General features: G+C 36.5%; 1 protein-coding gene across 2 annotated transcripts; it reads right to left on the reverse strand.

Moving 5' to 3' along the window:
* Positions 1-18,645: 18,645 nt before the first annotated feature.
* On the reverse strand, positions 18,646-25,115 carry LOC113768023 (protein LONGIFOLIA 1). 2 transcript variants are annotated; one of them, XM_027312237.1, is made up of 6 exons: positions 24,735-25,115; positions 23,952-24,483; positions 23,402-23,454; positions 20,901-23,009; positions 20,657-20,807; positions 18,646-19,782 (listed from the first exon to the last, which is right to left on the reverse strand). In XM_027312237.1, exons 2-6 carry the CDS (start codon positions 24,103-24,105, stop codon positions 18,950-18,952), a joined length of 3,300 nt encoding a protein of 1,099 aa, XP_027168038.1. In that variant the 5' UTR covers positions 24,106-24,483; positions 24,735-25,115; the 3' UTR covers positions 18,646-18,949. The 2 variants fall into 2 exon arrangements, with proteins under 2 accessions (XP_027168038.1, XP_027168039.1); XM_027312238.1 differs by having other exon boundaries at positions 20,901-22,104; positions 22,159-23,009; positions 23,952-25,115.
* Positions 25,116-26,063: the final 948 nt, after the last annotated feature.

The raw sequence follows: 26,063 nt of genomic DNA on the forward strand, positions 1-26,063 counted from the left end.
GTTTCTTGGTGAATTAGTGGTGAAAAGGCTTGCATTCAACTAGGGTTTAGAGCTTGAAGAGATAATCACTTCATCCACCTTTAATCTTTCAAATTTCACCAAGTATAGAGGTTGAATTTCATGGGTTTGAAACCCTAATCAAGATGTTAGGCTAGAGGACTTGAGGAACTTTCATTTCTAGCTTTATATCCTAGGCTAGAGGTCTTGAGGTGCCCTTTAGGCAGCTGACTTGAGGCTCTTGCTTGATTGTTTGTTGTATTATGGTGATTGAAGTGATATTGGCTTGATTAGTGGAGAGAAAGTTGGAAGATAATCAAGGGGTGGTGCAGGCCGAATTTTGCAGCCTTGTTGCCTTGCTTGGATTTCAAATTTTTGTTTCTTATATGGCTTCTAAAATGATTTTTATATGTTGTATTATGTGAGTTGAAATTGTCTTTCAAAAATCATTTCAATTGGTTACATAAAACTAGGGTTTTTGAAAAGGAAGAAATCTGGAAATTGCTATCAGGCCAGCCGACCACTGGTACTTTATTTGAGCATAAATCTTTGTACAAAAGTCGAAATCGAGTGCCGTTTGTGGCATTTGAAACTAGACACCAAGGGATTTCAAACGGTATGAAATTCCCCTACTGATTTGTTTTGAGTGAGACGTAGCAAACCGGCAAAGTGGACTGACCTGTTTTACCTGACTATCCGAGAAAAACTGGGAAACTGTATCTTGTGGCTCAATTTCGTCTCACTTGTGAAAAGAGTTTGAAAACGATGTCTTCTGATGAATTATTTCATTTTAAATATAGTTTCTAATGCCATAAACTATTCTCAATTTGGACTTGTGTGGAGTTAGATATGGTCCGATTTCGAAACTGTGTCAAAGCTGGAAACTGGAAAAATTGTTGAACAGGTTGTGAAATCCAGCCATCTTCAAACTGCTGTATCTTGTTGTTCAAAAATCCAAATTTAGTTTCTCTTGTTGTGTTTGAAACTTGACTTGAAACTCTTGTTGTGTTATAAATTTCAGAGGTTAATTCAATACCTGTGAATTTTTCCAAATTTTCAAACTTTGCTGAAAAACAAGAACTGGTTTTGCCCTGTCTTCATGAAACAGTGATTTTGAGCTAAAATTTGAATGATTTTGAATTGGAGTCTGAGAAAAGCATCTTCTGGAAAGTTTTAGTACTATGAATCTATTTTCCAACGGTATAAATTTTTTCATTTTTAAACTTACCAAACTCAAGATACGATTTTCCAAGTATGGTCGCGCAAAGCTGAAATTTTCTGATTTCTTAAGAAACGAACTTTTAAGAACTCCCAATTTCCTTTTGAGATTGATTGTTCATTTCAAACTTGATTCATGGATGATACAAGTTCCCTTGTGACTTTAACACCTTCATTTTTTAAACTCGATTCCCGATGGAATAAACCTCTCTTGATGCATTTTCTTAGTTGTTTAACTTTCTTGGTTTTTGCATTTCATTTTTTATACTTGAGAAATAGACCTCACTCCCTAGTCTTATGCCTTTGACTTCCATGAGTTTGAACTTTAAGAATAGAGGGCTTTGCCTCGAGTGATTCTTAGGGAATTTCTCTAGTTTTCTATCCAAAACTTGAAACCTTTAGCATTGACAATTTCCATGAAATGAGTGGAGTTTTGGATGAGTTTTATCTCCATTAGTTTGGAAAATATGAACGTCCTTTATATTCAAACTTTTGGGTCACGAGATTAGAAGTTTTGGGAGATGAAAACTATCTACCTTTTCTCGATTTTTGTGTCGAAAGTGAATATTGTACTTTCTTTCGGAATTGAGATTTATTTACTACGACGTGAATCAAAAATGACTTTAGAGTTCTCTTTGAGCATTGTTTCAATGATTTAGCGAGAAAAGTTTCTTTAACTTGACTCGAACTTGTGACTTAAACCTTCATTTGTGAATTTTGATTTTCAACAAAATAAACCTTTTTGATGCATTGTTCTAGTTCTAGGAAAATGAACTTTCTTCTTTGTATGCTCAATGGTCTAGCATATCCGTGAGTGATGGTTGGTAAATATCTCTTTAGGTGCTCAAGAGGGATTCGAAAGGAATTCCGGCGAGGAACTTTAAAGGGATTTCTTGCTCACTTGCTTTTGAAATTGATAAGTGTCAAGTGCATGACTTGTTGCACAATACTTGAAATACTTCTTGTTGAATATGTGAATTGAACTTATAGAGACGAGTGTGTACTTTATTGCACTCGTTCTCTTTTACTTGATTTGATAATTGACTTGCTCATATTTGAAAATTATACTTGTGTTTGACTCGACGTTGATTGGAGAGCCATCTCATCGACTTATACTAGTACTCGTGGGGATACCCAAAACTCATTGGCTAACCTTGCGACTTGAGTCGGTATGGGGTTGGTCGAGAAACTTGGTGAACCATGAGAAAATCATAAAGCTTGATCTTTTGAGATCGATCTTGCTTGGCATACTCGAGTAGTTTTGCTTTTTCTATTCGACGTGCGGGCCCGGTAGGGGGTGTAACAGTGGATGAAAATTGGTGAAAGTGGAGTCTACGGATTTGGTACTTGCTCAGTTGACGGAGAGTTAACGTGGGACATTTGGATCAAGGCCTAGGCCAAGCTATGTGGAGTTAGCTCCTGAAAGCTTCCGTATCCTTATTGATTGTGTTTTACTTTCCCTTATGAATAACTTGAATTTTATGGCTATTCCTTTTGTATAAGCTTTATTGCTACTTGAACTTATCTGTTTACATGGTTTTCTTGGCCTCACTGAGCGTTAGCTCACCCCCGTAGTTTATTTTCCTTAACAGGAGCTCGGATGGAAAGATTTTGAAGAAGCTGTCTTGATTACCTTTTGATTAGAATTTTGGATGTAAATAGTTTAGTCAACTTCGAAGGGATTGTATTTTGGGAAAACTTTGATATACCTTTTGAAAACTTTGTGATATAAGACTTGAATGATTATATAAGGAAGTGACCTTTCTTCTACTTGACTTTTATTATTGATTGATTATCTTTAAGTTTAAATTTGATCCGTATCGAGCCCTGGCGAGAGCTAGGCAGGCTGCCCGCCGATACCCTAGGGTTCGCCCTAAGGAGAAGTGGGATCGTCACATCTAAGATGGTGCATTTTATTGCATGTCATAAAACGGATGATGCGTCGCATGTAGCAAACTTGTTCTCTAAGGAAGTGGTTAGGTTGCATGGCATTCCTAAAATGATTGTGTCTGACCGTGACGTAAAGTTCCTTAGCTATTTCTAGAAAACACTTTGGTCTAAATTAGGTACTAAATTGTTGTTTTCAACCACTAGTCATCCACAGATTGATGGCCAAATAGAAATAGTTAATAGAACTGTGTCTACTTTGTTATGCGCTTTGATTTAAAAGAATATTCGAACCTAGAAAGATTGTCAACCTCATGTGGAATTTGCTTATAATCGTTCAGTACATTCTACTACTTAGTTTCCTCCTTTGGAAATTGTTTATGGTTTCAATCCTTTAACTTCTATGGATCTAATGCCTTTACCTTTGAGTGAACGTGTTAATTTTGATGGTAAGAAAAAGACTGAGTTTGCTAGGAAATTACATGAGAATATTCATTTAAACGTTGCCAAACAGACGGAGCAATATGCTAAGCATGCTAACAAAGGGAGGTAGTGTATGGTTTTTGAACCTGGAGATTGGATTTGGCAAGGAAAGATTTCCGGTTCAAAGGCACAATAAACTCCTATCTCATGGAGACGGTCCTTTTCAAGTGGTAGAGCGCATTAATGACAATGCGTACAAGTTTGACTTTTCAGGTGAATATGGAGTTAGCGCTACCTTTAATGTTGCTGATTTGAATCCTTTTGATATAGGTGATGACCAATATTTGAGAACAAATCCTTTCTAAGAGAAGGGGAATGCTGAGGTCATCCAAGCTATCCAAACGTTGCATGGCTCAAATGGTGATGCAATTCAAGTTCCAACAAGACCAATTACAAGAGCTCGAGCAAGAAAGATGAAAGATTTTCTTCAAGTGTTTGTTCGAGCCATGAAAGATCAAGTTGGAGCATATAAGGCTATCGAAGGGCTTGATCAAAGCAACGTGAAGCTTGTGAATCTCCTTCAAGTGGCTGATGATCCATGACCAAGTTCCTTAAGGGAACCGTGAGCTTCACACATAATTTAGGGTTTGCTGGAATATTATTCTTAGTTAGTTTTTACTTCATGTTGAGCAATAAAGTCCGCATAGTGTTATCTAGTATTTAGTTGTTTCTTAGAAAGTTATTAAGAGTTAATTGTCACAAAATCCTAGTGTTAGTAGGACTAGTGCAATTGGCCAGCTTGCAAGAAACAAAAGGCCGCTTGGGCTTTCCTTGTCTCATAAGGATTTGGGTTGTAAACACCTATAAAAAGGCCTTTTTGTTACATTAATAACATAAGTAGAATTTTCCAACAAATATTGAGAGAATTTCTTTAACCTTCTTGAAGCAACCTTTGAATATCTTAGAACATGTTCTTGGGTATTCAACTTGGCTTATCAATTAAGAATCGCACTTGTTTATAGCGCCTTCTACCAATCAACCAAAGTTTTATCTATCGTTTGTTATTGGTTAAGAATTCATCTTAGTTCATAACACAGGGGTTTATAAGGTTTTAGGTCTTCTGCTTAAGCTGCAAAATTGATACGTTGTCTAGATCTGAGCTTGTGGGATACTAGTTCTTCCATTCTTGGTTGGGTTCATATCAATATTGGTTGGTAGGTGTTTTATGCAAAAAAAAAAAAAAAAATTACTTGGCAGTGCAGATTACTTGGCAGTGCTGTCATAAAAGTTTAAAGTGGATAACATAAAAATTTTAAAAAAAAATTAAGAACTAGATTTGCCAAAATAAAAGTTAAGAGATGACATTGGATTAATAGGAAAAGTTGAAAGACTGACTTGGTAATTTTCTCAATTAAAGTATCAAAATCGTGAATAGAATTGCAAAGACAGATAGCCTTTCCCAGCAAGACCAAACTGATGACCTTTAACTCAAAGAATGAATGCAATACCACTATGCTACAAAAGCCTAATTTTTTTTAAGTCTAAATCCTATATATGGGGGAGGGACATTACTTCTAATTTTATTAATAAATAAAAGAGGAAGGACATAAATTATACCTCAAGAACGATACACTTGATGATGTAAGTAAAATAAAGAAGTATTACTCCCTTTATAAAAAGTAAATGACTAAGTGAAAGAAAAACTAAATAACAAATTTAAAAGAAGAAAAATCCGAACGATCACTTCTGATAGCTCCTCTAACTAGCCGTGGAAATCGAGCAAAATCTTTGTAAATCACATCTCGTCTATCCTAAGCACCAACAATTCAGAGAATATCTACAAGTTGATTAGCTTCACGGAACATTCGAAAATTTAATATGGTTTTGGTGAAACCTTTTAATATTTTTTTTTTTAAAAAAAAACCCTTTTAATCTGAAGAATCTCTCATCGAATATGCCAAGGACAAGAAGCTTTATCTTGCATTGGCTGAACAAATAACAATGAATCAGTCTCCATATTAATGCAATTGTCTACACAAAGTGGAAACCTAACATCATAGATAATTCTGAAATTTCACAATCCATATTGGGCCGAAGCAAAATTGTCAGCATATTGAAGCTATTAGTGCTATTCCTACCAAAGAGTCTCCACATAGTGTACAACATAGTTCATACTTCTTAGTTCTTACATGATTTTGACAAATATTCAAGCTAAAACTTTCAGTGTTCTCTGAGTTACAACATTGTATTGGTAGCCTATGTATTTTCTTAAATGTTCTACTTCATGATTCACGCCAATATAGACAGCCATAGCACTTGTCCATTAGGTACTAGGAATCCCATAAGTTTTACGAACGGTATTGTGATTATTTTGGCCCCATACTAGGCTTTATCTTTCTTTATTGATGTTCCACATCAGAAATGGAAAGCACTCATCCTTTTTTTATTTTTTTCCTTTTTTCGGTAAAAGGGCAGGGGGCTAATAACATATTATGTTGAATCTTGAATGGTTTGTTGTAAAATATAAGTGTATTTCAAGAGTTTTGTCCCACCTCGAAAAATGAGAAGGATTGCTTTCTCTGTCCCACATCGGGAAGTGAGAAGAATTGCAGTCTTTGTCCCACATCGGAAGTGAGAAGGGTTGCACCTCATTTTAAAATCTATAAATAGCATCCATTCCCTCCTCAGAAATTCACCCCGGCAGCTTCAGTTGATACCTTCCTGATAGCTACTCTAACTCTCTCTCTCTCTCTTTTATTTCTATCATGATACCTTCCTGAAAATTCTATTCTCATCTTCTCTCTCTATATCTGCTGGTTTAATTTGCCAGTTCTGGTCCTTCTAGTTTGCAACAAGAAGAAAGCTTGTCTTTCTTGTTCGCAACAAGAAGAAGGCTTGTTTAATCCTAGAGAGACATTTCAATTTCATGAAATAGTTTCTTAGGACAGTGCTACGCATAACTCAAGCAAATAGTATTAACATTGTTGTGGCCATTTCGGCAACAATCTAAGAAACGATGGCCTCCGACAGTGTTAATGTGAGGACTCGCAAATTCCTTGTATTTTTCCTCAAAAATACCCTTTTATTTGAAAATTAGTATTTATCAAAGGTCACTACCCAAATATTTCACATTAAGTGTAGATAAACCTAGAAAATAGGGTTTTACGCTTCGGTTTCAAGTTTGGAGCAAAATTAGGGTTTTCGCGATTTTTTTCGCCGAATGAATTTTCGGTACAGAGTAAGGATTCAATTTGGTGATTAAAAGTGACTTTTAAGTGAGAAATAATATGTGATTAGAAGCAATGAATAAAAGTTAGTGAAAAGAAATTAAAAACCCTAGTACGTTTGTTTTTAAGAAAAACGGCGCGAACCGGCGGGTCCCGCGCACTACCGATTGAACGCACCACTTGACCACCATTTCCTTACCAAACAAATTTATTGAACTTGAGCAAAATATCTTCTCTCTTGGCAGCAAGCTTGACCGAATTTGAGGCTAGGAAATAACAAGAAAGAAAGAGAAAAAAAGAAAGGTGGTGGTGGCGACACTTGTCGCCACCTCAAGGCTTCTTGACCCAAGACCAAGACCATCCATTTTACTCCAAAACTTAGCATTTTTCCTCTTCATTTTGTTGCTGCTGGCCGAGAGAGAGAAGAGGGAAAACACCAAAGGAAAACATTTCATTTCATCTTCAATCCAACAACTTAGTGAGGAATCAAACAAAATAAACCGATTAAACTTGTTCTTGAGTGACTAGTTAGTGAGTTGTGGTGAGTTTTTTGAAGGAGAAAGCTTGGGCTACTCTTAGTGACCTCTAGACAAGGTAAGAAAGCTTATCTCTCTAAGTTTTACTTTTAATCTTGTTAAATTAAGCTTAGCAACTTGATTTAGTGGTGGAATCATGGATGATTATCATGTTTTAGTAGTTTTCCCCTTTTTATTTCATGAACTAGGGTTTGGGGAAATTCTGCCTAATTTGTTGTATGATGCTTATATGTTGCAATTGAGGTTTTATAAGGTGTTTTGGTAGTGATTGGAGTGAGAAATTAAGGAAAGTTCCACTCAAAACTAGAAATTCCAGAATCTGGAAATTTTCCCCAACATTCTGTCCGAATTTATATCTGTATGTTAGAGGCCGATTTGGCCTTAGGTCAAAGAAGGAAAGTTGTATAGAATGGTATTTTATAGGTGCCTACAAAATTTCAGCTCAATCGGAGCAACGTAGGACGTGAAAAGTCCAAAATACCCTTCCTGTTTTAAGTATTTCCCCAGCAGTCCGTTTCATCAGTTTGTCCAGTTTATCACGTTTTTTCACTAGGACCCATTCTGATTTAGCTTTTTTCCAAAACATGAAAGTTTAGTGTTCTGTCTTAGCTTTCAAATGCCTCTAAGAACACCTGAATTGGACTTTTGTACACTGAGTTATGACCATTACAGTGTCTGCGTTTAAACAGCCGACGAATTGGTTTCTGGTTTAGTAATTTGAGAATTTGACCAAGTTACATTAGAAACTGGACTAAGTGACCTTCATGAACATTATAGCCCTGTGTCTTAGCTTCGAAACGGCATAGGTTACGTCTTAATCCGATAAGCGTAGCCTCGGATATGTTATTTCCGCATTCGCACGTCAAATCTGTCTTTTGCTAAATTGAATTTCTGCACTTGTTATTACTGTATTTCTTATTCTTATGATATTGTGAGCCTATGGAACGGCTCTTGACTTGAATTGCTTATGTGTGATGTTGGGTTGTGGTTGAGGAAAAATAATGAAGCCAAAATGGCTGGAAAATTAGGTAAACACAAAGGGCGTGCTGCCCAAATTTTCGCCCGAGGGCTAGGTTTCTATTTGAACTTGTATACTTTTGTTTGGCCAATACCATGACCGGTTTTCCATTTTAAAACATGATTTTTCATCCTTGGGTTCAAACAACCCTCTTCTTACTTGAAAGTCATCTTTACACGTTTTACTCCTAATTAGTCGGGTTTCTTTGTTTCCCTTAAATGTTTTGCTCGATAAACTGTAATATGTTCTCTTGTTCAACCTTAGGTTTCATTGGTGATTAAGGGTAATATCCGGAAGGATATTTTGCACGATATTTTGCATTTCTAGGTGAGTGTTCCTTATTTGATTCTATGGCTTGTTGTTATCATTTGCTAATGTGTTAAGTGCTTTTAATGATTTCCAAACGAGCTTCCTAGGCGAGTGTGTACTTTATCGCACTCGACCTAAGTAACTGTGCAATTTTCAAGGTTTTAATGATTGAAATGTTACTTGCGCATGAATGTAAGCCTTTTGGGCTGAACTGGCCATTGCCCCTTGTTACCGGTCGTCTCGAGCCAGAAGCGGACTCGGTCGGGCGATTAGGGACTTGGGTGAACGTTTGGTATACTCGAGTATTACCCTGTAGGTTGGTGGAGACTGGCCAACGGCCAGGACGGGGGTGAATGAATGAATGAATGAACGAACGATCGAACGAGGGTTATTGATAAACGAAAAATGCAGTTTCAAATGATTGGAGGAATAAGGGGAAATGTCAGGAGAACGAATGAACGAAATAACGAATTGCTCCTTGTGAGCCGTATCCTTTTAATGAATGTGTTACTATCGCTTTCCATTGTAAATGTTTCTTGACTTATTGATACTCCATGTTTAATGTATTGGATTGATTATCTGATTATGTGTTCGGAACCTCACTGGGCTTTTAGCTCATCCCTTTAGTTTTGTTTTCCTTACAGGGGAAGGCGAGCGAGGACGTGAGCTTGAGATAGACTAGCCAATCTAGTTTTGTTTCTTTTGTTTCTTTTGTAGTGGTTCTCGCCTAGTGCTTGGCACTGGCTGGACGTATGAAGGATTGAGAACCCTTGTATATTTGATGTTTATATTCTCTTTTGGGTTGGCAATGTATATAAGTTCCGCTTTAAGTTTGGATCAATGCCCTATTTATTCTTGTGATTTATTTCAATTTTTAATTGAGGACTGTAGCGAATGACTGAGTCCCGGCGAGAGCTGGGCAGGCGGCCCGCCGAACCCTCTGGTACGCCTTAGGGGGAGGTGGGGTCGTTACAGTTAACACCACTCAACCTTCATCCGCAACAGCAGCAGTCGTAATACCATCTGCTAAGCCTTTTCCAGACGTCTCCAAAATTGAAGTTTTTGCCTATGAAAACTTCAGAAGGTGGCAAGAACGTGTACACTCCGTACTCGACATTCATGGAGTGGCTTATGCTGGGACGATCCCACTTCTCCTTAGGGTGAACCCTAGGGTTTCAGTGGGCCGTCTGCCTACCTCTCGCCAGGGCTCAATACGAGTCAAATTTAAACTTAAGGGAAACAACCAGTAATAAAAGTCAATATAAAGAAAAGTCGCTTCCTGAAATAACCATTCAAGTCTTACATCACAAAGTTTCCAAAGGGTACATCAAATTTCCCCCTTAAGATACAACCATCCAAAGTTGACTAAACCATTTACATCCAAATTCTAATCAAAAGTAATCAAGTCAACTTCTCCAAAATCTTTCCATTCCGAGCTCCTGTTAAGAAAAACAAACTACGGGGGTGAGCTAAATCTCAGTGAGGCCAAGAAAAGCATGCAACAAATAAGTTCAAGTAGCAATAACACTTGTACAAGAAATATAGCTAGAAAGTTCATGTAATTCACAAATAACAGTAAAGCACAATCAATAAGATATAGGAGCTCTCGGGAGCTAAATTCCCATTATTTTCTCATAGTTCACCAGGCTTCTCGACCAAGCCCATGCCGGCTCGAGTCGCAAGGTTAGCCAATGAGTTTTGGGCGTTCCCAGATGTACAAGTACCATTTGCCAAGTTCACGCAATTCAATTGTCAAGTCACGTTCACGCAAGTCAATTGTCTAGTCTAGTAAAAGAGAACGAGTGTGTAAACGAGTGCGATAAAATACACACTCGTCTCGCCAAGTCCAAATCACTTAATTAACAAGAAACAATTCAAGTATTTAGCAACAAGTCATGCACTTGACACTCACCGAAATCAAGAGTGTAAAGCAAGAACAAGGCAAGATCAAACGAGATCCTCGGGATCCTCTTGATTACCTGAGACATACACAATTACAAATCACCTAGGTATTCAACCAAGGTCTAGTAGTATTCCTGCTACCCTCACTCAAGAGATAACACGTTCAAATCAAATGCAAATATCACTTACTAATTTAAACCACGAGGGTAGCATTTGAAAATATCTAAGAATGCATTAATTCAAGTCAAGTCAAGTCCAAGATTCTCTAATTTGGCGATTAAGTAGATCTCTATGTTTTGGCATGAAAATCGAGAAAGATGGAAGATTATTTTCTTGTTAAAATTTCCTAGTTAAACGCCCAAGTTTCAAGTATAAGTGAGCTTTCACATTTTCAAACTCATTTAGTTAAAGTCTAGTAAAACCGCCACTAACAGCTCATTAACTTCTTTAGCTACCACTTCAAGTTGTAAATGCAAATTGAGTGAAATTTCTCAAGTTTTCTTTTAGTAAAAGACTCACTTAACGTTCATTTTCAACGGTTAAATCGAGGGCGTAAACTTAGGAGACTATGGCGATAGAAACTTTGGCTTTCAAATGAGGAAGATGAACACATTTTTACTTGGAAGCTTGGCCAAAGCATTCCGAATATTACTAATTAAGTTCACAAGAAACTTTTCAAATCATTCTTTTAAAATGCTTGTATGATTGCCAACTCTAGTACAAATATCAAGGCCAACATATCGACAAGTCTAGCAAGTAAGCTTCACTTGGAAATTCGAAAATGGTGGCTAAAAGCCAAGTACAAGTCTTGACTGCTTTAATTTAGGTAACTTGTTAAATGTGTAAAACTTTGAGAAAAAGAGAGATACATTAGCGAGAGAAGTTCAATAGGGATACATTTGAAGTCAAGGAAGTGGAAAAATTAAGGTAACAGGTTGGAAGTAGGCCGTCCGAGGTTTTAAAGTCAAGAAACCAATTTCTGTGCTTCAGGAATCTACTGAGATGAATAATAATAGTAAATTTTAAAAATTCGCAACTCGAGTTCCACAAGTCAAAAAATTATGAAAGTTATACCGTTGGAAAATAGATTTTTAGTACTACAATATCCCAGAAGACATTTTTCAGAGATTCAAATCACAAGTAGGCCAAATATTTGATCCAAGTAAAAAATTCATTTTCCTGAAGAAACAGGACATTCAAGCAGGACAGCCTATTTTGAGGAGTCACGGACAGCAGTGCACATGGAGGAAAAATATGAAATTTTTACAGAACAAAGGCCTATGAGTCTAGTTTCAAATGCTACTAACGACAGTGAAATCCAAAAATCTGGAAATTCATTTTTCACTTGGAAAATCTCCTTTTCTCTTTTAAAACCACAAAACTTTTATTCAAACCACCCATACACTTAAGTATGACATTCATACCAGCAATTTTAACATAATTTAAGCATCAAATTTCAACAAAAACCAAAGGTGAAGCTCGGCTCTTCCTCTCTCCCATTTCAGACAAATTCAAGTTTTGAAGCTTTCAACTCTTGCACCAATCAAACCACAACAAATTCATTAACCAATCATACTATACATATACCTACCAACAAGAAGCTTAACTACATCAAGAATCTTACTAGAAATTTCGAAAATCAAGGCAAGAAAGGAAGGGGGTGGTTCGGCCAAGACAAGAGCCAAAGCTCTTCAATTTTTCCAACCAACTTTCTCAAGGGTTCATCATATAGCCAAATAACACAACAATCACAACAATAACAATCACAACAACAACAACCACAATCCCCAAGTCCTCTACCTAAAATCCACCTCAAGACCACTACCTAGGATGTATAGCAAGAAATAAAAGTTCCTCAAGTCCTCTAGCCTAACTCCTTGATTAGGGTTTCAAACTCATGAAATTCAACCTCTAATCTTCGTAAAATTGAAAGATTAAGGAAGGATGAAGTGGTTATCTCTTCAAGCTCCTAAACCCTAGTTGAAAGCAAGACTTTCCACCAACACTTCACCAAGAATCATCACAAGGTTGCACCTTCCTTCTAGCTAGAGCAAGAATCCAAAAGTTTTGTGAGTTGGATGATGATGATCAAGCAAGATTGAAGCTAAAAGGTGAAGCTTTTCTTCCCCCTTTTCTCCTTCTAGTTCAACCGAGCAAGAGAGAGTGTGAGGGAGTGTATGGCTTTTGATTTTTGTGGTGGAAAGATGAAGGAAAGCTAGCCTTAAGTTTGTGTAAAAGTCAACTTTCAATAGTGGCACAATAGTGTCTTGCACTACCACTTTCTCTCTTGTCTGCTACACTTAAACACTAATCCTCCAAGGTAATTCCTCTAATGCTGCAATTACTCATACTTACTAGTCTAGTATTAAATCCTCACATCTCCAATTAGTCGCACCGGTGCGACTTTCGAGAAACTTTCGATGCGTAAGCGATAAAAGCACCATTTAAGGAAAATTCATGCATAAATAATAAAATTAAATAACACAACTAACACTCACGAACACAAGTCCCAGTTCATTTCACCAGTTCACCACTTAAACACACTATTTCACCCTTTTTGCAAAAATAAAAACATACGCGTCACGCGAAGCACTTTTAAAGAAATTTTCATGCTTAAGTTGATAAAAGTAAATGGTATGCTATTATAGATGATTTAAAGTGATAAAAATGGATAATTTAAATAAATGATTAAATATTCAAATAAATAGATAATTAAATAAAATATTTAAAAATTGCAGGTCCTTACATATGCACTGACAGAATCCCAACCTGCTGCGACCGTGGATATTAAGATACAAGAATCATGGTAATATGCCAATAAGGTATGTCGCCATACTATTTTACACACACTCTCAAATGAATTATTTGACGTGTATTGTAGCTGCAAGCAAGCCAAGACAATTTGGGAAGCTTTGGTAACAAAGTTTACCGCCGAAGATGCAACCAAACAAAAATTCATCGTAGGAAAGTATAATCAGTGGCAGATGACTGACGACAAAGAAATGAAAACCCAAATCACGAAATACCAAATGCTACTCGAGGACTTGAAAAATGAAGACATCAAGCTGCCTAAGAAATTTGCTGCAGGCATGCTAATTGAAAAACTGCCTGAGTCATGGGGCGACTACAACAATAACTTGAAGCACAAGGAGAAAAATTACACCATTGATGAGCTCGTGAAACACATCCTGATAGAAGATTCAAACAGGAAGGAGTTAAGAGCTACCAAAGCAAAGGAAATGAGCTTCAGAGCTAATCTGGTCCAAAACAACAATCAAAGGTACGCCAATAAGTCCCAGTATAATAGACCAAAAAATCCCAACTACAAGCCCAATATTTCCAACTTTAAGAAAAAGAAAGGCAATTGCTATTATTGTGGAAAACCAGGACATTATGCTACCCAGTGTAGATACAATAAAGGTGACAAAGCAAATGCTAATCCTCCTAAAGTTAATTTAATCAAAGGAGATGAAATAATTGCTGCAGTCATCTCTCAAGTGAACATTGCAGCCAATGTGAAAGAATGGGTGGTAGACTCTGGGCTACTCGGCACATATGTGCAAATCGAGAAGCGTTTTCCTCCTATACTTCAATAGGGGATGATGAAGAAGTAGTCTACCTTGGAGACTCACGAACTACTAAAGTTCTGGGTAAGGGTAAAGTGCGCTTGAAACTCACTTCAGGAAAAACTTTGGCTCTTATGATGTGCTGTATGTGCCAAACATTCGGGCAAATCTAGTTCCTGTAGCATTGCTAGGAAAAGTTGGGGTGAAAGTGTCATTCGAATCTGATAAGGTTGTAATGACAAAAAATAATGTATTTGTGGGGAAAGACTATTGTAACCAGGGACTCTTTGTACTTAACATTTCAAATGTGATTAATGAGAATGATTCTTCTTCTGCTTATATTGTTGATTCGATTTTTTTATGGCATGCTAGATTAGGACATGTTAATGCAAGTTATATAAAGAAAATGCAATCTAGTGGCCTAATTTCTGGTGTTAATGATAAAATGGACAAATGTGAAATATGTGCAGAAACCAAAATAACAAAGAAAAGTTATGTAAGTGTCCAAAGAAAAACTGAATTATTAAGTTTAATTCACACAAACTTAGGTGATTTGAAACAAACTATGACTAGAGGAGGTAAAAGATATTCTGTTACTTTTATAGATGATTACTCTAGATACACTAAACTTTATTTACTTAGAAATAAAGATGATACTCATAATGCCTTTTTATCCTATAAGTCTGAAGTAGAAAATCAACTTAATAAAAGGATAAAAAGAATTAGATCAGATAGAGGAGGTGAATATTTAGCTTTGGATAGCTTTTGTGAACATGAAGGTATAATACATGAAGTAACACCACCTTATTCACCACAATCTAATGGTGTAGCTGAAAGGAAAAATAGAACACTAAAAGAAATGATGAACTCAATGTTAGTTAGTTCTCATGCTCCTGATAATTTGTGGGGGGAAGCTATTTTATCTGCTTATCATTTACAAAATAGAATTCCACATAAAAGAACTGGCAAAACACCTTATGAGTTATGAAAAAATTATAAACCTAATTTGAAATATCTAAAAGTGTGGGGGTGTTTAGCTAAAGTATTATTGCCTGAACCTAAGAAAAGAAAATTAGGTTCTAAAATTTCTGATTGTATGTTTATTGGATATGTTGAATATAGTGCTGCATATAGATTTCTTGTTTTAAGAAGTGATGCACTTGATTGTAATACAATCATTGAGACAAAAAATGCTGAATTTTTTGGAACATATTTTTCCACTGTCTAATAAAATTTCTGATGCACCTGTTGAAATAAATAGAGAAATAACCTCTAATGAGGAATTGAGAAAGAGTAAACGGCCAAGAAAAGAATTTTCCTATGGAAATGATTTTCAAACCTTTCTTGTTGATAATGATCCTTTAACTTATTTTGATACTATTTCTTTTTCTGATAGCAAATTTTCGAAAGAAGCAATTAAAACTGAAATTGACTCTATTATGAAAAATAAAACTTGGATTTGGTAGATTTACCACCTGGTGCAAAACCTATTGGTTGCAAATAGATTTTTAAAAGAAAATATAATCCTGATGGCTCTATTGATAAATACAAAACTCGTTTAGCAGCTAACGGATTTTCTCAAAAATAAAATATTGATTATTTTGACACATTTGCACCAGTAATAAGAATTGCCTCTATTCGTGTTTTATTTGCTCTGGCTTCTATTCATAAACTTTTTGTTCATCAAATGGATGTCAAAACAACCTTTTTAAATGGTGATTTAGAAGGAAGAAATTTACATGGTCCAATCTGAGGGATGTATCATTTCTGGACAAGAAAATAAGGTTTGTAAATTAACTAAATCTCTTTATGGCCTAAAACAAGCTCCTAAATAGTGGCATGAGAAATTTGATCAAGTATTGGTCAAAGACGGATTTTCGTCTATAGAAGTGGATAAATATATATATGTTAAAATTGTAAATGATCAATATATGATAATTAGTTTGTATGTGGATGACATGCTTATATTTGGTACTAGTCTAAATATTGTCAATAGCACTAAAGAATTTTTGTCGTCCAATTTTGATATGAAAGTACGGATGAAGTTAAAATGATATTGGGTGTTAAAATTATAAGGAGAGATGATGGTATAATGTTGTCATAAAAACATTATATAGAGAAACTTCTTAAGAAGTTTGAAAATTATGATGTGACACCTATAAGCACTCCCTATGATGCTAACACTCAATTAAAAAAAATAATGGTGACCCAGTTACTTAGTCGAAATATGTTCAGATTATTGGGAGTCTGATGCATTTAATGAATTTTACAAGACCAGATATAGCCTATGTTGTATGTAGACTGAGTAGATATACTCATAATCCCAACCGTGAGCATTGATTTGCATTGGTCAGACTAATGAAATATTTGAGAGGTACCATAAATTATGGTATTTTATATAGTGGATTTCCCACTGTACTAGACGGATACAGTGATGCTAATTGGATCTCTGATTCAAATGATACAAAGTCCACTAGTGGTTATGTGTTCACCCTTGGTGGTGGTGCAGTAGCATGGAAGTCAGCCAGGCAGACAGTCATTGCTAGGTCAACTATGGAGTCAGAGTTTATAACTCTGGAGTTGACTGGTTCTGAGGCTGATTGGTTAAGGAATTTCTTAGCCAATATTCCTTCAAATAAGGATCTGTTGCCTCCTGTGCCTATACATAGTGATTGTCAAGCGGCTATTGTTATTGCTAAAAATAAATCGTATAATTGCAAAAGTCGACACATGAGATTGAGACATGATGTCATAAAGCAGCTGCTTAGAGATGGAATTATTTCCATTGATTTTGTGAAGTCGGAGCTGAATTTGACCAATCCTCTGACTAAACCCGTAGGAAGAAAATTGATTCTTCAAACTTCAAAAGAAATGGGACTTCGACCAACAGGTAGTCAATAGAGACAGTAACCCACCCTATGTGATTGGTGATCCCATGAAGTAGGTTCATATGGGTAATAAAAAGTCAATATTGACTGTAAAGCACTTCAAATTTAAGTCTCTCCGGAGACAAGTGCTTTGCATAATTGTGAGGATGAGTTAAAATTCTTAATGAATTCATATCCCATTAGGGAGGTGTATTTAAAGCAATACACACTTGATGAATTCACCTATATGAGAGTGGAGTAGGCCGCTCCTATAAGATTCATTGGTCAAATCTTTAGACTTCTCATGACTAACCAGGCAGGCTCACGGCCTAAAAGCTCAAAACTGCGTTAACAGCAAATTATGGGTTGCAATGTGATTGATAAAATCTCTATCATACATCAAGAGTCATTGGTTCATAGAAATTTATATTTCACCAATAATTCTGTAGGTCATGTTTTATCAATCTAAGTTTGGTTCATAGTCCAAAAGACACCAAACTAATTACATTTCATCCAAATAAATCCAACAGATTATTTTCTTATCTTTTGTCCAAAATCTTTTGAAATAGGAAGAAGATTGTTGTAAAATATAAATATATTTCAAGAGTTTTGTCCCACATCAAAAAATGAGAAGGATTGCTTTCTCTGTCCCACATCGAGAAGTGAGAAGAATTGCTGTTTCTGTCCCACATCGGAAGTGGAAAGGGTTACACCTCATTCTAAAATCTATAAATAGCATCCATTCCTTCCTCAGAAATTCACCCTGGCAGTTTCAGTTGATACCTTCTTGATAGCTGCTCTGACTCTCTCTCTCTCTCTCTCTCTTTTATTTCTGTCAGTTGATACCTTCCTGACAATTCTGTTCTCATCTTCTCTCTCTGGTCCTTCTAGTTTGCAACAAGAAGAAAGCTTGTTTTTCTTGTTCGCAACAAGAAGAAGACTTGTTTAATCCTGGGGAGACATTTCAATTTCATGAAATAGTTTCTTAAGACAGTGCTACGCACGACTCAAGCAAATAGTGTTAACATTGTTGTGGCTGTGTTCGGCAACATGGTTAACACCAGTAATACTACTTGTATTAGGCGAAAATCCTTGGATCATAATAACTTCAGGAACATTTTAGTTTGACATAGCTTGTGAGCAGATAACTAACAAACAAAGGCAATCATATGTTCTGATGCCAAATTGGCTACGAAGGTCTTGAAATTTGTACAAGTTGAAATTTAGTGTATTGTACATCATTTGGGGGAGCTACCTTTTGTCACACACAGACACACAGATAGGTGTGGGGTTTTCAGAACTTATTATGTTGCCCCAACTTATTTGTAGAAATTCATAAGATAATTTACTATAATAATTTGATATTCAGTGTTGAAAGAAATAGATGAATTTTTACGGTTCATTACTTTACTACTATAAGTAGAAGCCATGCTTCAAAGACTTGAAGTGCATTAATAATTTTCTTTGAAATGAAATAAATAAAAACTTTCACTTTGATTTTTCACCATATGATCCATGCACAATGTTTCTTACTTAATATGTGCATTGCTATTATTTGCTCTGTGAATGATACAAATTAAAACCGGCATATATAAATTTGAAAAGAATTCGTTATTAACTGTGCCTCCATCAAAAAATGATCCTAGCTTCGCTACTTCATCCATGCTGCATCCCGACGAGGTGCAAAACTAGAGAAAAACAATGAAGTAGATCCATACTTGACTGTTGATTTGCACAGAATAATTCTAGAAAGGAAAGCTTGGGGAATCGGCTGATTATGTATCGTTCCAAGAAAGAGTATCGAGTTTCTGGAACAGATTTTCATAACACACTTGCAAGTTACTTCCTATACAAAACAACTGAATTATTGTGTTGAAAAAAAAGATCTTGTAATTGACCTTAAGGAGAAAGACAGAGAAAAGGATCAGTAGATCAAAGAAATGAGATATTAAAATTTTAAAAAAAAAAAAGTAAAAGCAAAAAGGTTGGATGTAATACTCTACTTTGCAAACAATTGTCGACGCCCGACTGGTTTGTTTCTCAAAGCAGGTGCCTCACCAATCACAACTTCATCAACTAAATCTTTAAAGATCATGCGCTCAACATCGAGAACCATGCTTGAAACTTCACTGTTGAAAGCTGTCCAATTTTCTGATCGATTCATCACATCCTCCCACAAGATGGTTTTCAATCCATCATCTTCATCCTCTAAGCTGCTCTTTGAGCTTTTACCTTGAAGCAGTTCTACTTCCGAACACAATTCTCTCAGAAGCTTTTGTGCATTCAAAGACTCTCTTGCCAGCTTCAGAGGTCTTAACCATGGATCCGAAGACAGTTCCAGGATTGCTAGTTTTCTGGCAAGAATTTCATTAATGGTATCAAAAATGAGTTTTCTGTGAACTTTTTGTTTTGACCGCAACTGGACAGCCTTTTCTGGAGCACATTCTTCCTTTAAGTAAGTGCTGCCTCCTTTCGTTTGTTCCAATACCAAAAATAGTTTAGGATTGATAGGGGGGCCTGACGGATCAAACTGGAAGTTTGTCAGACTTGAGCCAAGGTCCCTCAGGAGGAGACCAGAGGCTAATAAAATCTCAGAAATGTATCTGTGGTCTGGGTTCGTGTTATCACAAAGAGATGCAATATAATCGATGCGGGCTTCATCATGGCTAGAGTTGAGTCTTCTAAGTTTCTGAACCAGATTTTCAACGTTTTGCAGTTTCTTCCTGCTAATTTCAGATGCAGGGCAAGGTCCAACAGCATTAGTTGCTAAACTGTCCACCACACTACATTCCTCTGTATTGGGAATTACATTAGTCTCATGAGATTCATCACCTGTAAAACAAACAGAAAGTTACTCCACCTATTTTCACTTTGAGAATATCCAATACATATATAGTGGTGTGTGATGCTCAGTGAAAACATGTCCAGATTTGATGCATGGGTCTTGGTGTCTTTTGTGTAAAGCACCAAGTCATCTAGGTAAAATCACATATTGTTTTGTCAAAGAATTTGATAGACATCAGCACCTCAACATGTTTAAGTTGAGTCCATGTATTATTGATAAAAGTATGAGCTACATAAATTAATATATATATATATATGTGTGTGTGTGTGTGTGTGTGTCTTGTTCTGGATTTTTATATTAGCAGAAGATTCATAGAAAGGTTAATCAAAGCAACACTCTCTGACAATCTTTCAAGTCCTACCTACAGTAACCACCAAAATAATTTATTCAAAAAAGTTACCAAAAGGACCAATTGGCATCCATTAAAAATTCCACTTAAAACACGTAACTCTCGAATTCCTCAAAATTAATTAGAATAATTTTCTTCCTGTTCTATTCTTCCAGGTTATTTCACATAACTGCCAAAAATTGATTATACAATTATCACCCTTTTTACTCCAATTTCAAGACAATTCACCTAGGTCTTCACAACTACTAAACAATAGATATCTTACTTGGATCCAAAAAAAAAAATAGAGTACATTTCTTTTATGATAATTTTCTGAGAAAACCTTTTTCCAGAGAGATAGAGAGAGGAGCAGCAGAAGAAAAATAAAGAATAAACAGATTCTATTTCCCCCACAGATAAAAACCTACATTCATTTGTCTTTGGTCACCCAGTCTCTAATTCCAATGGTACATCATAGTAGACAAAGCATGTCTCAACAGTAACTTTGCAACTGTCATAGAGGGCTGTATTACCTCGGAAGGTCTTTGTTATCCTCTTCACGGGTGATGGTGAGTCATCCATATCCATAGCACTGTCAAGAACTGACACAGGGCTAGGATACTCAGGAGCAACTGTAGGATGCTCTGCCAATGGTTCTTCTTCTATGGCTATGGGCATAGATTTCTGGAATCAACCACAAAAATACATCTATGAAATGAATAATTGCTTATGAATCCATAACATGACAGACGAAACACAAAGTCCAAAAAAACCTACCTTATTAATTAAGTCAGAAACCAGGTAATGGACAGCCTCCATCGATGGACTATAGCCGCTACTAATCTCAGGAGATCTTTCAGCACTGGTGACTTCCACATCCAACCTTGAATCAGATAAGATACTTCCATCTGATTGAGCTGAAATTTCATTTTCATGGTAGCTCAAATTCCTTGATTCATTAGTGTTCTCACTCAGCTGGTCACCACTTAGTTGTAAATTCATAGACTTTTGCCTGCGTCTTCCACCTGGGGAGCTTGATTCTGTTGCTTGCTTATTATTGGGTTGCCTTCTTGTCCTGCTTAAATCCGATGGAGGTATAGGAGGCCTCGACCGCTTCTCCAACTCCTGTCTCTTCGGCTGCATTCTTGGGCTGATGGACCCTGAGCTCTTTAGCGAGCCTGCACTGCTTTCTTTTGGCAACTGTGGAGACTTTACTGATGTCTGTGGAGATTTCAGTACTCTATTGTTGGATTTCATATCTTTGGAATTTCCAGCATTGTCTCGGCTCCCAGACTTAGGAATCTGGTCTTTAGCTGCTCTACTATTAATTGCACTCCTTCTACTGTCAGAAAAGGTACCACCTTGAATTTGTGGGAGACTGGATAAGTCGTCTATGGGTAAGACTGAAGAGGCAGGAATTCCAGATTTTTCAACTAGTTTCGCAGGTTTCATGATGACAATTGGGGACTCAAATTTCCTTGAAGACATGGTCCCCCTTCTGGTGGAAGTAGAAACAATATCATTTTGCAGCTTTCGCTGACTTCCCGTTCTTGCACTTGTAGAATTCGTAAATCTTTGTTCATGGTCCTTTGAAGCAGAAAAGTTTAGAGCCTCCTCTTTCTGAATTTCTAGCAGCCCTTTGGTCTGCATTGCTTCAAGTATCTGTTTAAGAGCTCTGAGATCCTTCCCTGATTGTGAAAATTCAAGATCTTTTATCCTCTTCTCAATTTCACTGTAAACTGAAGGAAAGCTGAAAGGGGATTTAGCTGGAGCTTTCATACCCTTACAAGCTGGCTTTTGAGAACTCCAATTCCCATCCATCTGCTTCCATGGTGCTGGTTCAATAGGAAATCTTGAAATGGGTTTCATTATTGAATCAGGATTTTTCCAGCGTGGTGATCTTGGTTCCTTCCACAAGTTTTTTGTAGAATTAGAAACCTGGATTGGTCGACACAGGTCACTAAGTTCTGAAGACCCAGCAAAACGAATTGTTTCCTCAACTAAAATGTCACTAGCACTCCTTTTACTTTCAGCAGAGGATATAGAATCTGGTAATGCTTCCAAACCCATTAGCTTCGCAACAACACTTGGAGGCCGTGACTGAGTTCCTGATTTTTGCTGCTGACTAGTAACATTGGAATTGGAACTCCCATTTTCCTTCAGAGGAAATTTCAGATATAGGTCAGGTGGCAAATCAGAGTTGAAGTTTCGCATTGAATTTTCTCTACTGTCTAAGGAAAGTCTTGGCAGCTCTTTAAACTTCAGGGAGGATTTTGAATTGTCCTGTGATTCGAAAGGTACATTACGCATCTCCCTTCCATCATAAGAAAACCGAGGAGCCTCTTTTACTAAGGAAAAGGATGACCCATCTTTTGACTGATATGACGATGACCTTGAAAGTTCTCTCAGTTCATTTGTATACCAAGGTGCTTCACGGAGTTTAGAAAGAACTCTAAGAGATTCCTTAAGATCAACAGGCAAGTCCTGCTTCCCATTGACGCCCTGGCCATAAGAGCCGTCATTGGCTCTAGAAAGCTGTACAGGCCCTGGGGAGTCTCTATGCTTGGCCAGAGAATCTGCTGCCCCATCTCTGCCTACAGTTTTAACAGGCAATCCCTGAGCTTCCCTGTACATGGAGTCCTTGACCACTTCCCGCAGGTCAAGCATTTGGCGACCAAACTGTGGGGATGTATTAGCTTGGCTCATTGCTGGATCCCTCGAAGGTGTTTCAGGGAAAATTATTTGGTCAAAAGGCTCTGTTTGACCAGTCTTATTGTAGTCTAGAGATGAGAACGAAGATGAACGGGAGGAGGAAGAAAATGATGCTCTAGAAGACTCGGTGGAAAGTATTTGCCTCTCCAACACATGCTTGCTTGAATGTTTTTCCTGCAAAAACAAATTTTCTATGATCAGATTATCACAAAAATACCCTCCACGATAGTCCACAAGTCCTACCAAATTTCACTGAGTTGGAAATCAAGTGCTTAAACTGATCGGGGTCATCTTATGGGTTTGTAACAAAGAAAGATGGAATTTAAAGAGCATGAATTGAGAAATGTCCTACACACAAGAAGCAAGAATTCAATGCTTTCATGTTTTTGTGTCCATCAAGCACCTCTGGCATTTTCACGAGAAATGATGAGCATGAAACAGTATGCACAGTCAATAAGTTAGGCTTTGAACTTCAGCACTTGAAAACATAGGAACGTTTTTTTTTTTTTAGTTCTGTCCATTTATCTGGAAGTTGTGAAAAGGAATTTGAATCAAATGGATCTTACCACTGTTGCAGATCTGTTGTAGATAGTACTAGACTCTTTTTCAAAAGTAACACCTGCAGAATTGTTCAATGCAATTAGATTTCAGATGTTCTTTGAGAACTCACAATCATCAAGTGGGCAGCTCATCTACACGCATATGCACGAGATGACATAGCTATCATTTGTCCAATAAATGAGAACAACTTCTCACAATCTTTTTCACAGAATTTGACCAACCAGACAAGTTTCATAAGTAGAACTACTTGACAGATGCACACCTTAGTAGAAAAGAAATTATCTTAATCAACAAATATCTTGGCCATAGTCAGGTGGTTATTAGCATACACATTAATACACACTAACTAGCAGAAAACAATGGAAGGTAAAACACCTTATTAGAAAAGAAATTATCTTTATTGATAAATATCTTGACCATAGTCAGGTGGTTATTAGCATATACATTAATTCACATTAACTTGCAGAAAGCATTGGAAGGTAAAATCAATGGCTCCCAAACATAATAACAGCAAATAGGCAGCACACAACTGAATTGATCAATAAGAAAGATTACCAGAATGAATCCTTTTTGTGCTGTGCCCAGTGATGCGCCTGGGAGTAATGATATGTTGGCGATCAAAGAGTTGAAAGATCCCTGTCATACATCCTATTTGCTTTTGCAAATCCGGGTTGTCATCAGTCAGTGAATGTAAAAACTTTGTTGCCATTTCCTTCTTTCTGCGCAATTACTGAATTAAGAAGCACTACTACTTTTCTAAGCTTCTAAAGAGTCATCCCTCCAGTACATTTGAACTTCCTACCCAGCCGTAGGTCCTATGGCTCTCCCCGCTAATTTTCCAGTATCACCCTCTATAGAAGGATGAAATTAACAGAAAACTCTTACAATCAGTAACTCTGAAGACCTCACAGCTTCAGATACCTCAATGTATTAGAAGTTAAAAAATCAATATGAGGTAGCAAGGCAACAAACAGATGAACAATGTTATAGTCCTTCCTTCCCTTCAAACAATAGCTGCTGAACTGCTAAACCCCATCCACAAATGAAGCTTCAACTATAGCCCTCAAAACACATAAACTGACACAATCTTTCCAGAAACAAAAGTTAGCACATTCTCAAAATCTTACCAGAGTCCATTTCTGTTTCTAAATTATTATTTACTAGTCAAGTATCTTTGAAAACCAGCCGAACTGTACAAATCAAGATCGCAACTTTGTAATAGCAATCAATTCAAGATTCTTTCATTATCCCAAAAATGGAATGTTTCTTCAAGAAAGAAGCAATACAAGAAAGAAAAATCACAGCCCAGATAGCAAAATTAATTCTCCATCGGCATACCTCAAAGAAGGAATCAATCAGCCACAAAAGTGCCCAATTTCATCTACAACTTTGCAAAGCAATGTCCCATGTTGATCAGCTGCATTGACTTGACTTGCAAAGAAAAGCAACGGTTGAGTGCCTATCATTACAGATCCAACAAGAGTTGTGCTAGTTTAATCGTGTTTTAATTCATCCTCCTTTAACATAATAGAACACAGCCCAGAAGACGGTTGTTACTAGTACTTATTAATGATTTCAAGATGTGTACTAAAATGTATTGGCAAAATTGTTAAGCCGGAGGAGACTGGTGGACAGTAGTAGCATTAAAATTTTAATAGTTTTTTTTTTTCTGTTATCCTCTTGAAAGAATGGAAGGAAGAGAGGTGGGACTTGGGAGGCATCTAGGCTGGTGGCCGTTCTTACTTTCACACTTCCATGTGGGCTGAGTATATGGGTGGGTCTAAAATTGTCTGCATCGACATGTGATTCTGTCAGTAATGGAGAGAAGGTTTTGTGTTTTTTTTTTTTTTTTGCCAAATACGATAGACAAACGATATATTTTTAGAAAAGTCTAGAGATTTTTAAAATGTAGGTAAGAAAATTTGATTTCTTGACTAATACTTAATTAGAATTTTAAATTTTTTTTAATGGTCAACTACTCTAAGAGTAGTTGGTTGGGAGAAGGTTTTGTATTTTGTTGCTTTTTAGCATTTGGTTGCAGTTTTCTGATTTTGTATTTCATTCTTTTACCAATTTTTATTTACCTTTATACACATACATAGTTCCTATTTTCACATAAACAAAAGATGTTTACAAAAGTACTAATTTGAAATGCTTACCTAATCCAAAATAGGTTTGGCCAATGGGAGCCTCCAGGGCACTCAGATAACTGTTTTGATATAAGTAAATCTAATTTTAAAAAGTGTCTAAATATATAGGGTGCAATAAATATGAATTGTCCATTTACATAGCAAATTAGGTATAATTTTTATTTCAGTTCAAGGGGAGATTTTAACAAAAGGAGAAAGAAAACATTGGAAGATTTGAAAGTCGAATCAAAGATTTTACAGCAACTTGGTTAATATTCTTATTAGATAAGTTGTATCTTTGAAACTAATTTAGATGTAATTTAAATATACTAACAAGTGTTCGGAAAAGCACCTGTTAAAAAACCTCCATCTACAATATATGTTTTTTCCCATATGATTGCTCAAGTTTAACAAAATTTGGCCGTCTAAATTGTGATTTGTTTTGTAAATTATGCACAACTTATTAATACCCAATCCGGTATATAAGAATGTCAAACACGGTGAACCAGAGACACGTGCAAATTGACAATCAGGGAGA

This window comes from Coffea eugenioides, chromosome 4 (genome assembly GCF_003713205.1).
Source record: "Coffea eugenioides isolate CCC68of chromosome 4, Ceug_1.0, whole genome shotgun sequence".
Classification (NCBI taxonomy): domain Eukaryota; kingdom Viridiplantae; phylum Streptophyta; class Magnoliopsida; order Gentianales; family Rubiaceae; genus Coffea; species Coffea eugenioides.

Excerpts from the sequence above, each read along its gene's own strand:
- LOC113768023 (XM_027312237.1), bottom strand. The coding sequence starts at position 24,105 with ATGGCAACAAAGTTTTTACATTCACTGACTGATGACAACCCGGATTTG. Across the intron at positions 23,455-23,951 it reads CACAAAAAGGATTCATTCTG|GTGTTACTTTTGAAAAAGAG; the intron begins GTAATCTTTCTT and ends ACAATTCTGCAG. Across the intron at positions 23,010-23,401 it reads ACAACAGATCTGCAACAGTG|GAAAAACATTCAAGCAAGCA; the intron begins GTAAGATCCATT and ends TTGTTTTTGCAG.